This window comes from Cyphomyrmex costatus, unplaced genomic scaffold, assembly GCF_001594065.2.
Source record: "Cyphomyrmex costatus isolate MS0001 unplaced genomic scaffold, Ccosl1.0 scaffold14, whole genome shotgun sequence".
In the NCBI taxonomy this organism is placed as follows: domain Eukaryota; kingdom Metazoa; phylum Arthropoda; class Insecta; order Hymenoptera; family Formicidae; genus Cyphomyrmex; species Cyphomyrmex costatus.
Window position 1 is genome coordinate 692391 of NW_017275390.1, and position 14701 is coordinate 707091.

The 14701-nt window shown below is 29.1% G+C and overlaps 1 protein-coding gene across 1 annotated transcript; it reads left to right on the plus strand.

Moving 5' to 3' along the window:
• Window positions 1–8925: 8925 nt before the first annotated feature.
• On the plus strand, window positions 8926–14576 carry Obp5 (odorant binding protein 5). Its single transcript, XM_018551436.1, has 5 exons — window positions 8926–8991; window positions 9264–9342; window positions 12189–12280; window positions 12778–12889; window positions 14476–14576. The coding sequence occupies exons 1-5, from the start codon at window positions 8926–8928 to the stop codon at window positions 14559–14561; spliced, it is 435 nt and encodes a 144-aa protein (XP_018406938.1). The 3' UTR covers window positions 14562–14576.
• The last annotated feature ends 125 nt before the right edge of the window (window positions 14577–14701 follow it).

The window sequence follows — 14701 nt, forward strand, 5'->3', positions numbered from 1 at the left end:
CGAAAACGACAGTAGCAATTTCTCCCCCGTCGCGTCGTGTCGCCGCGAAAATCACGGCAATCAATAACGACGCATTTTTCAAAGTGGTCATAAAAGTACTGAACCGGAGTTATTTTTTGTGACATAGCACTTTTTTGTATAAAAAAAAAATGTGTTAATTATTTAAGTGTATATGAAATGAAAAGCTACTACAATTGCACATTGCAAATCGCTGTTTCTTGAATGCAATTACATATATTTCCTTTACATCGATTAAGTCAGCTTATAATTTTACGAGTAATTACTTTTTCGTTACTTTTCGAGAAATCGTTAAGTTTAGCCCTCTTACGTCCGAAATTGATAAAATTAGACTCATTCGACGTGTTTTTGCACAAAACAACCAAATCTGGCGTCGTCAGAAACAAGCGTCGCTCTATCCTATGAACCGAGATAGCAATCGTTAAATTTGACCACTATATACAGATTAGGAAACCTGTTATACTGATATGAAAAGCAGTTATACATGAGCACATGCTTTCATATTTTCTGTTATAATTTAAGTTACATAAGAATATTTTTGTTTTTAATTAATTAAAGCATAGGATATGTATTTTATTAGGAAATTATTGATGTTGTAGAAATTAGTAATATAGTTATCGTCATCCCAAAATCTAATCCCCTTGGATATGATTGGCTTCCTTGCCACTAAATATATAACGTTGATTTTTATTATTATAAATTATCTGTACATCTATATATATTCACCTGTCTATATTATCCTTTTATCTATCCACGTTATCTGTTCACTTAATTACATCATCTATCTATCTGTGTATCTATCTATTCACCTACATTGTCTATTCGTTTATACAAGTTATCTATTTCCCTATATATCTCATCTTCCCATCTACGTCATCCATCTACCTATCTATATCTTCTATCTTTTGTACATGCCGATATTATCTATTTACTTATTTACATTATTTACCTACTCATATACATTATTCAACTATATGTTACCTATTTATTAATTGTCTACATTATTAATCTATTTTCCCATCTATTTATGTCACGTATTTGCTTATCTACGTTATCTATATACTTTATGTATTCATGTACAAAAAATAATGTTCTCAAGATGCCGCTTGGAGAATTGTGTTCTGCGTGTGGGACTTATTTTAATTATACTTGATATATTATTTTAATTTTACTTAAACGCAAATGTTTTTATTTACTTCGCTGCGTAGATAATTTCAGTCCTTAGTATTTAATAAGTAGCGATTAAAGAATTTCATAGGAAAAGAGTGACAAACTGGTCACGTGACACGGTCTCCTCTGATTGGTCCCACGCATCAAAGTTCTATAGAGCCAATTACAGATGCAGAGAAAATCCCAATTCATCATCGCTAAGTATAATAGTATTGTTTTGTTACTCTCTACATTTCTATTATACCATTACAAATTTGAAATTAAGCTGAAAATTAAGCGAAAACTAAACTAAGTTTTTTATTTATACCTTTTTCAAAAGAAATACTAATTCTTATTTGGCTTGCTTCGTGCTTCTTTCTTTATTCTTGTGTTTTTCAAAAGACTTTTAAATTTTCCTTTTGAATAAAGTCAAGCAAACAGTTTTAAAGACTCAAAGAAAATAAAAAATAAGATATATATTACATATGTAGTTTGTTTTTATGCAGCTTCTTGTTTTCTCTTTTTTTGTAAATTTATGAAATTTAAATATTTTTTTGTTAAAAATATCTAAAAAATATTTAAATTTTACAAATACTTTTATGCTATACCTGTATCTATATCAAGGTAATTTTTTGAAAATGTACAACACACACACACACATATATATATTTGTAACTAAATACTCTTCCAACACAATACCTATACTTACATCTAAATATTTTTTTCAAACGATATCTATTCCAGCACTGGTGACAACTTTTATCACAGCAAGAAGGATGTAATATATCTATACATATATATACAGTTTGTCAAAATAAATATAAAATTTACTTTAGAAAATTATTCCATTTCTTATTCCTATTTTATTCCATTTTCCTTGCTTTTTCTTATTGAATAGAGATGAACTTTCTTATTTAGAATTGAGAAATGCAACATAATGCTATTAAAAAGAAAAATATATCTACTTCTAATTGAAACAATTACCGTCTTTATCTAAACTGAGCTTCATAGTTTTTACTCTAAATCACTTATAGGTTTTTTGACGAATATTGTGTTATCTCACATGACAAATAGAATCGATGTATATCAATTTAAATTAATTGTTCTAAAATTAATTTTCAATTAATTTCAATCAGTTTCTTTTGCATAAGTAAATTATATGAAGTATAATAATACTTCTTTTCCTTTTCCTGTTACTTTCCAAAATATTTATACTTTTCTTTTGGCTGAAATTTATGAAAATTGCCACAGCAGATGAGATTTCACGTCACCATAAGCAAACAAAACCATTCGTTCATTCCATTGATCATAACTAATATCAAAGAATTTACGATCATTGTATCATATGTAGGTGTGTGTGTGTGCATGTATGTGTGCGTGTATGTGCGTGCGCGCGCGCATCTCAAATCGATTAGCATAAGTAGTAAAGGATAATCTGCAACCGATGATTCACTAGTAACAATGATCTTTACCTAGCATATCTGTCCACATGTAACATGATAACTGTGTATCAAGATTCAGTGGAACAATGTGAATTATGAAATCATAACTCCGGAGACTAGCAGACAAAAAAATTCGTACGCTCTCGCGTAACGTCACCAATCGACCCAATCGAGTACACCATGGAGCACAGCATACTGTTCTTCCTATCTCTCTTTCTTTTCGTCACGCACACTGGACAAACGCGCGATATATGTAACTATGTAACGGCGCGACGCGTAACGTAACTATGTAACAGCGAAGGCGAAGGCGACTGCGATGACGAGACACGCCATGACGGCCGTCGACGAGGTCGACGATGCACTATACTCAACGGCGCACGCAATACGCGTGAAACGCGAACAAGAACGTTAGTGACTGCCGGCCGCTCAAGCGGCCAGACGAAGCATATCCTCGCACATCGTGAAAGAAAGGAAGGAAAGAGGGGGAGGGTGGATACGTACGAAGTGCGCAGGCGCGTGTAGTGGCACCGGCCGCCCGCCGCCGTTTCATTTTAGAGATACTCGATTCCGCTGGCCGTCGTTACCATAGGAATCGTAGCGACCATCAGCGACCGTCTGAACCGGCCCGCTAGAAATGCTTTAATAGTGTTACAGACGTCTCTAGTCCATTTTATCATCCCTCCCTCTTCCGTCACTATTCTTGAAGAGCTTATTAACGAATATCACGGAGAAACGAATAGATAGAAACACTTTGATATATTGATATTGATACATGGACCAATATGTAAGGATTGATTATAGCAACTTGATGTTACAAAATAATACATATAGTATATATTGTATTGTATTAGGAATCTTTTAATATGAATAAATATATGTTTATCTTATTAATTAAATAAAAATACGCAGTCTGTTTAAGATTTTAAAATATTATAAGTTCAATGACGTGATTACATAAAGCTTAAATAAAAGTTATGTTATTTATATGTATATCGCATACATAATATGTATAGGTACAATTGTACAGTTACATGTACATACGCATATATATATATATATATATATATACAGGGTGTCCCGAGAATTTCTTCCAATCAAAAGCGATTGGAAGAAACTCTCGGGACACCCTGTATATATATGAAAAAATATCGTTTATCAAGAAAAATTCAAGTCAACAAGAAAAATAAAGAATTATGCCTAGTTTCTTATGGAAATTAGGTCCAGAGGAACACACACGCATACGTGCGCGCGCGCGCGTATTTATGCACACGCATATACCATGCACATGCATATGCACTCGTAAAACTCGTAAAAGTATTAAAAAGTTCCATAGACACAACCTTGTCTGTTAGAAATATTGTCCTAAATATTAAGAGCTGTCCAAATTTCGTTATTATATATATGTTATATATACCATGTGCCACTGGTCGATCTTCTCTGAATTCGAAGCACTACTTCCGCACAGAGATAACGGAATGCGCTAATGGTATTGAAGTAATATTTGAAATGCATTTGGTATTATTCATTCAATCTATTTAAGTTCAAAATCTATGGTATGCCATCTATGGTATGCCATCATGTCAAAGATATTCGGATTACGATGACGGCGATATCTCTGAACAGTTATATGGTATCTGGAAGACATCCATATGCTAGCAAGGGCAGTTAACAATATTCTAGAGAGCTGTAAGAGGAGTAGAAAAGTCAGAAATATATAGAAAAACGTAAGGTAATAATTAAGCATGATTGGCCAATCACAATAGAACATATACTATAATAAAGCATTTTATATGTCCCTATAGTGTGATTGATCAATTACTGATTATGTCCTATTACCTTACGTTTTATATGTATACCATGGGTCGAGATTAAGAGGAATAACATCATGTTGAAGCCATCAGAGTTCATTTTTAAAACCTTTCGTTTTGTCTCTATATGAATATCCCGTGTCAATTAATACATGATTTATACATAACTATTCATTCAGGGCTTAAATTGATGGGCCTAATTCTGTTCTAGAATACGATCTCGTATATATGGAATAAACAATGTACCTTTTCATACTATTATTTTCATACAAATTTTTCGTCAGATATTTACTTGCTTTTTTAAAAAAAAAAAACAAGTAATAAAATGTGAAATGTAATCATCATATATAAGCTACTTAAAAATTAAATTTTATATAATTAAAACAAAAAGATTAAATACTTTACTGCAAACTCTCTCTGATTGTGAATTATATGGTTCACTCTGTATATACCAGCTACATGTCTCGCAAATGGGGTGGCAATAAAAGCTTTTCCTTCCGGCACTGTTGCGAATAGAAAGTTTCTTTCGTGTCCGGAAAGTGGAAATCGTAAATGCTTTTCATGCTCGGTCGATGTGTTCAATCTCCTGGAAACCACCTGATTCCATGTAATTCAATACTGTCCAGTATAAGCCTCTGTCGCGAACTTAAAGTTAGCAATGATTCTTAAACTACGTTATTAAATGTAAATTTTTTTCTTTCCAAGCCAATTACAGATTTGACAATTTTGTGTTTGCTACTTATTTTAAATAAATATATTATAGTTATGTTTTCCTCAAGTATTATTGATTTCTAAAATTATATCACAAATTAATATTATTAATGTTATTAAAGAATACAAAATATAACACACACGAAAACAATTATAATTATATTTTAAATAAATAATAAGACACAGAATAATAAAGTAATATAATAAAATGATAGAAAAATGTATAAAAAATTAAATATGTATATAACTTGTGTATGTTTAATAAGATAAATAATAATGGGAGGGCTTCGATTATATATCGTTAATTGGCCAATTGAAAAAAAAATTCTCTTTGGTAAAGCAGTGAAAAATTACTAGGTACCAATGTGAATGGTATGTGTAATCGAGAATGTGGGAAAACATAGGATTCTTCCGCAATAACATATAATTGTGTATGATAATTTAAATTTTAATCCACAGTATATATAAATATCTTTAAAACTTTAGTGACTACGATTCTATTTGACCTCATTTATAATTCCAAAACATGCAACATTTAATCATAAATAATAATTTCTACGAACTTCGATCTTCACGCTTTTATTAGTGTTTTTTCCGAGGTTTTTTCTCAATTTAGCGCAAAGCTCTTTGCAAATGACCATTTGTCTTCCGGTTTCCCGCTGTAATAACTTTTTCTTACGGCAAAGCATGCGACCATGTAATTTCGAAAGAAGTTCAATAGCTATATAGTTGCGTCAGTAAAATCCACATGCCTTTATCACAAATCTTTTCCGCCCCAGTGTGCTTCTTTGCAACGTCGATCCCTTTCAATACCCTTCCTGATCCAGCCTTGCTCGCTCTCTTCTCTCTCTCTCGTAACTTAAAAATATTTATATATTCTTTCAGAAGAAGAACCATCAGATGGATCAATGCCAAGACGAATGATGCTTGGGTAAAGAGACTATAAAAGTGGAAATATAGTTAACGTGACAAAAAAATGGTTTTTAAGAAAATGGAAAAGTAATAAATAAAATTATGTGATATATAGACTTAAAATAATTATAACAATAATAATAAAAAAAGAATAGGAATATAATAAAGTTAATAATCTTAATTGATAGTATAATAAATAATATGGCGGCATACAAACTTTCTAAATTCTTTAAAGAGAAATTTCACTTTTAAAATTCGAAGTAATTGAGTTAGTTTTAGAAAAGTAATTTTGAATATTTAAAGGGATTAATACTCTGAAACGCCAAACGTGTGATCGATATCCAATAATAAAAAAAAAAGATAACAATTGTGTGATATTAAAGGCGATAAGAGTAAAAGAAATAATAAAGATTCCAAAACTAAATTATAATAAACGTTACTAAATAATTTAATAGAACATATTTGCTGTTCTATTAAATCATTTTTGGTACTAACGTTACAAACAATTGTTATTTTTTAATATTGAGAAATCTTTTATTTTCTTAGTTATTATTATAATATAGACTTTTTAATTTCAAACTTAGTTTCTTATTGCATTATTTTTTATCGGAAATGCGTACATCTGTCCTTGTCTAAAATATTACAACGCCATCTCTTGCAAGATATGTTACCTACTACTATAGATACCTACTGTCCTGTTAAACTTTCACACCGATTTTACTAATCGCAGCATTCCGATGAAATTTTTTAATTGTTCTTTCTTTTATACAGCTTCTACCTCATTTCGACAAGCATTAGTATTGATCTTTTGTACAATCTATAATGGAATATAAACTTATATTTAAAACGTACAAAATCTCAAAACTTTATTATATGCAGCACATATATCGTGAATCGACTGCAGAAGTCGATAACAAAACTACAATTTTTCAATTTTTTTTGTTTGAAATTGTTGCTTACGCACTGTGTTTTTGACTATACTTTAATTGTGAAGAAATATTTTTTTAATTTGTAGATGCAATTATTATATTAATAAAAGATTGAAGAATCTAAAAATTATTCACATTTTATCGGTAAAACAGGACAATTCTAATATTAATTAGTGAGATTTACTCTAAAGGTGAGTGAAAATGTAATGAATGAAAACAATCACATGTATCGAATAAATATTAAATCCTGATAAACATTAGAAAATTACTTATAATTATAAAAGAAAATTATAATGAGTATTATTAAAAATGAGAAAAAGTTAGTGTTGATAATTAAGAGATTAACGATTTAAAAATATTAATTATATTTCAGTTATTATTAAATATTCTCACACACACATAAATGAACATTATCCTCAAATAACGTGTTGCCTATTTTATGATTGCATTTAGAATAAGAATAAATAATTTTATAGTCTCGTTGTATACATCAAGTACAATGTGAATGTTTTAACGATAAGATATTGAGATTGAGGACTCAGGTGTAGAAATAATTTGTTGAAACTTTCTTGTCTTCAAAGTTTTCCTCGAAATTTCCCCATACCCGACAAACATAAAAATATACCATTCTCGTGGATGAGGCAAAGAAAAAAGAAGCAGAACATGGATTGCAAGATGTTGCAGAGACTTCATAAGAACATAAATTTCAAAGATAATGCGTCGCTTAAACTGTCAAAGCTCAGCTAAGTTATATGTTATATCAAAGTCATAGTTCTAATCACAGACTGCCGAAACTTCAGCCATGCATTCCAAATATTTTCAAAAGTATGAAACATGTAAAGTATAATAAATATTTGGACACAGAAGACTGCTAGACAAGCATATAAACATTATTAAGAATAGAAACGAGAAAGTGATATGATTGACTTAGCTATGATCTTTTTCTCACTCTATTTCTTGATTATAAATACAAATATATGTACAATGTATACGTTTTTCAATTAGTCATATATAGTATATCCTGAACGTCTATAAAATCGAATGTCTTAATCTGAATTTGTCTTAATACTCCTTATTTAATACTTATAAAATTTCTGTCATATTATACTTAAGCGGTCGCGAAAAAAATGTAGATAAACAAAATATATGAAAATTAAAAGTTTGGTATTTATACTTGTCGTGTTCGTACGTGATTGCTTTAAAACTGAAAAAAAATTTTATTTATTTAGAATTAAACATTCAAGTTAGCATTTTTGTTGACATTTTAATCAAATTTTTCTATAGGGATCTAAATTAACATCAAATTATTTTAGCGGCGGCGCTCTTACAACAAATCATTGACCTCGAACTGCCACTCTTTTTACTCAAATATGCTGCCACTAGCAAAAGTTATTCATTGGCAAGTTTATAATTGCAGTTTTTCCTGTCTTCTCTTACACTTTCTTCTATACCTGTAAACATTTTGTATTTTTAAAATTAATAGTCACATACTTGTTATACGTAATATAGTTATACCTTATATAATATTAAAGCCAGAATCGTTCATACATAATTAAAACCAGATCCTTATGTATTTCTTCATTTTAATTTTGAAAGATCGCAAATTATCTGCAGACATTTACAACTGAAACGGTTTAATGATATATCATTGTATGTAGCAAATTGTTAATTCTTTCTTCAATATGACAAATCGCGGAAGCTTCTTACCTCGTCTCGACATAATTTCTGCATAAACTATGTATTTTATACGGACAAATGCTACGAAATTAAGCTACCAAACGAAATTACCACTACATATATTAACCACGAACAACTTGTTGACAACCTCAGTCTTTAGAAAAGAGGAACGAAGGTTAATTACAGTGGATTGGTAACTTTATTTCATTGATAATTCGAGGAAATACTTTAGATTTTTAAATTTACTTCTGTTTTTTGCATAATCGAAAATACTTTAAAATGTGTGCGCGTTTACTAATTTGTACCATTACAATTATGGTGATCGCAGTGGATCGAGCAAATGCTGTAAGTTATACAATGTATTAAATAACTTATTACATAGACAATTCTATTTTTTAAGTAAAACAATTAAATTTCAAATTTATGCATATTCAAAAAGTATTTTAAATTGCAAAATAATTTATAAGATGTTAAGAAAAAATATAGAATATTCTTGAATTCTATAAAAAATAGATATTACTGTACACTATTAATGATAAACTATTTGATGTATATTACATATTATATTATTCTACTAAAAACAAAAAATATGCAAATTAAATTTTATTATAATATAGGTAATGACGATGGAACAAATTGAAAAAGCTGCTGCTACTATGCGAAATTCGTGTACAACAAAATCTCACGCAGACGCCGGTAAATTATGCTAATGTTCCATAATTTATATTAATATTTATGACAATTTGTATATTACATTACGATTAACGACATTAAAAATATATAATAGTAAAAAAGATTATAGAGTAAAAATTTGAATAATATAAATATTATCCAGCTGAGATTTTATGACTTGAAGTGCTGCCGTTCTCCCGATGCCACTTTTTGCGGTTATGCAGCAACATTTTTTTCCGCGTAATTTATTGAATTTTTGTTTACATGCCAAATACAAAAAAAAATCAACAAATTTTTAATACATAATAAACGATATTTTTGCAACTAATTTAAATATAAGAATTATCCCAACAGGATTTAATTCCTCTCTCAAAACAAATTTATATTTACGGCTCAACAATTTTTTACATATTCTTATGAAATTATTGAACAATATTAAATTCTAAAGACCGTCAATGTAACAACATAATTGCGCGCAGTTTAGGAAGACTACATATACCAGTGTATAAATTCACGCAAAATTATATATAAGCAACTAAGATCCAGCTATAGACTGTTATAGGCTTCGTATTCGTATTAGTTATGAAATTATTGAAATTATTCAGAATTTCAAGGGAGCTGCAGCCTGCAGCCTGCAGCCCCCACAGCCCCCCCTTGGCTACGCCACTGTACCTAGCATTGTAGCATAAGGCTGGGTCCACAACCTCGCTTTAAGGTGGAAAAGGAATTTTTATTCTGTGAAACTACTGCGAAGAGGTTTGACAGGAACGAAAACGTCAAAAACGCTTGTTTTATCGATAATACAGGCGAGTCCAGCATCACTTTAAGAGGCTTAAGCCGTAAGAAATTAACCAATCACAGTTGATTATTTTTTTCGCATTCAACTATGATTGATCAATACGCTTACTGCTTACATCATAATGTCTTAATTTTTATCTTACCACCTTAGGCTGGGTCCACAACTTCGCTTTAAGAGGCCCTAAGCCGTAAAAGAAGTCGTAAGAAATTGACCAATCACAATCGATTATTTTTCTCGTATTCAACTATGATTGGTCATTTTCTTACGGCTTTACTACTTAGAGCCTCTTAAAGCGAGGTTGTGGACCCAGCCTTATTTAAACTATGCCGCGCTGCTTCAAAACGATTCTTTCTTACCGGTAAATTAAATAATACGTAAAAACGCGTTTTTCTCGTGAATATTCTCGTACTTGAGTGGCGCATTTTATAATTTAACATGGATTAGCTGGAGAACTAAACATTATTATATTATATATATATATATATATATAATTCAGGAAAATAAAATAATAATATAAACTCTGATGGTATAAATCACTAATTATAATTGCTTTATTTTGAGCTAACACAGGAAATGTATATAAATTTGATTCTATGCAACTGATACAAGTACACGTCTCGACCATTAGTTTGGGTCCTCTTCGTATCAATAAACAGGATGAAAATGAAGATGGAGGAAGGAGGATCTCTCCTCCATGGCCTTAACCTTTTGACATATAACAATAATAATTTAGGCGGCTATTTAGGAGTCAGCGCAGTAAGACAAGCGCACACATTAAATTCTAAAATATACTTTACTATAATTTAGAAGTTACAAATATATTTGGACGTTTCGGCCATTGGTTTTGGCCATCCTCAGCAAAAGTGTACAATATAGAAAAAATTCTAGCTTTGTTGGTTATTGTGCATCATTCGAATTTACACGCACATATTAAATAAATTATACGTTACATCAAATTGAGAAATAATTTTAACCTATGTATAATTTAACCTTTTGTAATTCAGATTTTTTGCTTATTATTATCTAAGTTAATTATTATATAACACACATTTAATTTTGTACAGAAAAGACAAAATCATATCACTAGGAAGTTTATTAATTTCAAAGGCGAATGATTGTGCTTGCCGTATGGGTTTTACATAACTGATGAACAATAACCAACGAAGCTAGAATTTTTTTATATTGTACACTTTTGCTGAGGATAGCCAAAACCAATGACCGAAACGTCCAAATATATTTGTAACTTCTAAACTATACTAAAGTATATTTTAGAATTTAATGTGTGCGCTTGTCTTACTACGCTGACTCCTAAACAGCCGCTTAAATTATTATTGTTATATTTAATTATAAGCAGTCCATTTTTTTAATTAATATTTTCAATTATTTTATTTTGACATATATTATCAAGACCATAAACGTGGACTAAAGAAATTTTCGTCGTTAAAAAGTTATTAACAAAACAAGTTCTACAAATAGGTTGTGTATGATTTATACGATTACAATGTATTCAGTAACTCTTTTTTATAAAAATAAAAGATAAAAATATTATTGATAAAAATAAGAATAAAACAATATTTTATAATTAGATATAAAATCGAATAACGCACATTATACGGAAACGTATAATCCGCTTGTACAATTACAGTAAATTCTGCTTTAATTCTTGTTTACGGAACCAAATGTCACCTTCGATTGAAAACTATTCTGTAGCCGTATGCTATTCTTCTTCGTATTTACATACAAATAAAAAGAAAGTATACCGGCATTTTATTGTAAAATTTTAATCTTTGTAAATTAATTATTTACCAGTTTTAAAATACCATCAACATTATTAGGCACAATTCTAAATTTTTTACATGAGAGTTATTTAATTTATTTATTTAATTGGCAATGTTGTAAAATTGTAAACTGTGATAATCTTTTTTCAGAGATTTTGGAGAGATTTGGTAAAAAATACTATTGTATTTTATCCACAATCATAAATTTAATGATTATTAAATATTATTATTTGTCTATTAAATTTTGTTACAACTTCAACATTGTACGATTTTTTATATTTTTTTGTTTGTAGGAGCTGTTGCAGCAATACAAAAAGGCGAATTTCCAGATGATAATCAACCATTAAAATGCTATACACTATGTGTAATGAAGACAATGCGAACTGTAAGAACAAGAAAAAATATAACTATATTCAATATGATTTACTTAATTATTACGATTCTTGTTGGGTTCGATATTGAAAACTAGTAGTGTCCAATCAAAATAACTGAGAATATGAGACATTTTTCAACATTTACATGTAAAGTAAAGATTTATAACTATTCATTTAACAACACAAGTAGTACAGTATTTAATGTTAAACCGTATATTGGGTAAAGTTACCTTACTTAATACAATAATAAATAAAATATAAAATTAAAAATAATTAAATAATATTATTAAGAAAAACATATATACTTTAATATTTAATCTTGAACACATTTGCAAGTGCTTCATAATAAAATATGTTAATCTATAGTTATTAAATTGTGATTATTAAATAATTTATTATAATAATGCAAATTAATATAATATATTAATTTTTCACTATTATTTAATATTATTTTTTTTATTATTTGGTATTTATATGTATAACTATTTAAATGAATTTTTCTTACAAGTTTAAAAATGGACGCGTAGATGATGTCATGATGATTAAACAAATGGATCTAATGATGCCACCTGACATGGCAGCTCCTTTAAAAGTATCTTTGACTAAATGTGCAGCAGAACGTAAGTTTAATTTTATTTAAAAAATTAAAATTAAAATTAATTTTAAATAAAAAGATAAAAAAAGGTATGCGAGAAAAAAGAGTTATAAAATTAAAAGGTCTTTTACCTTTGACAGCTTCAAAAAACGATTTTTTATTGATTTTTATTCTTATATGTGTAAAATATTCTTGTAAATTTTTTTTTTAATTTGCACTTAAACTACAAACGTACAAACAGAAATACGCAAACGTGCACGAGTTTTCCATATGCTTACTGGAACTAAACAGCGCTTGTAGACGCTACTCAAGTTTTTACTTAGATTACTACTTAGAAGAAATCAATAGATATCAGTTGTAATTTATTCTTTAACGATTTTAGAGATCATTGAAAATAACTGCTACTTTCTATTGTATATGCTATGCAGTTTAGAAGAGAGAAGGCAAAAAAACCGTTAGGACTACTTGAGTCTCGTTCTTTGTCATGCATAGCGTCGTACAATCTGCCCGCAGTGCACATTTAATTGCGGTTTTAGAAATTTACTGAAAGTAACGAACATCTTGAGAATCCATATCGAACAAATAGCAAAAGTACAAATATGCCGATGAAAAAGATAAACTGCAACGCGTGAAGGACACAAATTATCGTACATTATTTTCCTTTAAAAAAAATCCAAAATTGTTCGTTAATTAAAAAATTGACGGAAAATACCTTTTATAAAGAAAAGGAAGATTTTACTATATAGTTCCGACATTTTAAAATATATAACTTTAAATGCACTAAAACGTTTGTTGACAAATATTTTCGATAAAAATCAAATTTCTTTTTCTTTTAGATACTATCATTTTTATTCAATTGACTTCGTTTTATCATAGTTCCTGCCATAGCGTCATTCATACAGTCAATCGCATTGTTCGTTTTGTCTTTTGGGAGTCGTTCCGAACCAACCCAGCGTACTTGGATACGATCAATTTTATGCTGTAAATACCTCGAAACATTCTTTGATTGATCAATTCGTAAAATTCTTTCTTCTGATTGATCAACGAAGCATTTGCAACATTAAATGGATCACATCCAAAGTACGCTGGATTCGTTCGGAGTGACTCCGAGCAGTTCCCGAGAGACAAAACGAACAATACTTATGAAAATCAAAGGAACTTTAGTTTCAAATAATTTGTAAAAACTGAGTCATATTCAACAGGTGTATTTTTTTAGATAGTCCATACATTGATCGCCATTTTGAAGCATTATAATGCATTTTTTAATAAGTAAAATATTTTTTATTGTTTAAATTGGGTTAAATTTGGTAATTCTATGCAAAAACTTGTATTTTATACATACGTATGTGTGTGTATATATATAACAGATTTTATTTAAAAAATTTATAAACATAAGCTAATTTTACAGCTGGCAAAGATAAAAGATTCTTAAAATCTTATTTTTTTAATCTTAAAAACAAATCTGTATTATGCTTATTATAAAAACAAATTATTATGCATAGAAACCTTTATAAAAAATAATTTTTATATATATATATATTAGTTAATTAGTATAAAAACAAATTATAACCTAAAAGTAGATGCGTAAATAAAATTCTCATGTTTTTACAGCACCTGCTGGCGATGATTGCGAAACAACTTATCAGTTTGTAAAATGCAGCTATCAAACGGATCCGAATCACTTTTTCTTTCCTTAATTGATGTCAAACGAAAATAGTTATGGAAATAGAATATGATATATTATAATATAAAAATAATGAAAAAGTGTAATTATGTTTAGCGTTAAATAAATTGTAAAATTGTATTAATTTCAATCCTATGCGGAGACAACTCTGCA

What these genes read in the sequence shown, in the direction of transcription:
- Obp5 (XM_018551436.1), top strand. Translation starts at nt 8,926, where the DNA reads ATGTGTGCGCGTTTACTAATTTGTACCATTACAATTATGGTGATCGCA. An exon ending in CAGTGGATCGAGCAAATGCT is followed by an intron (nt 8,992 to 9,263) that starts GTAAGTTATACA and finishes ATTATAATATAG; the next exon opens with GTAATGACGATGGAACAAAT. An exon ending in GACTAAATGTGCAGCAGAAC is followed by an intron (nt 12,890 to 14,475) that starts GTAAGTTTAATT and finishes ATGTTTTTACAG; the next exon opens with CACCTGCTGGCGATGATTGC.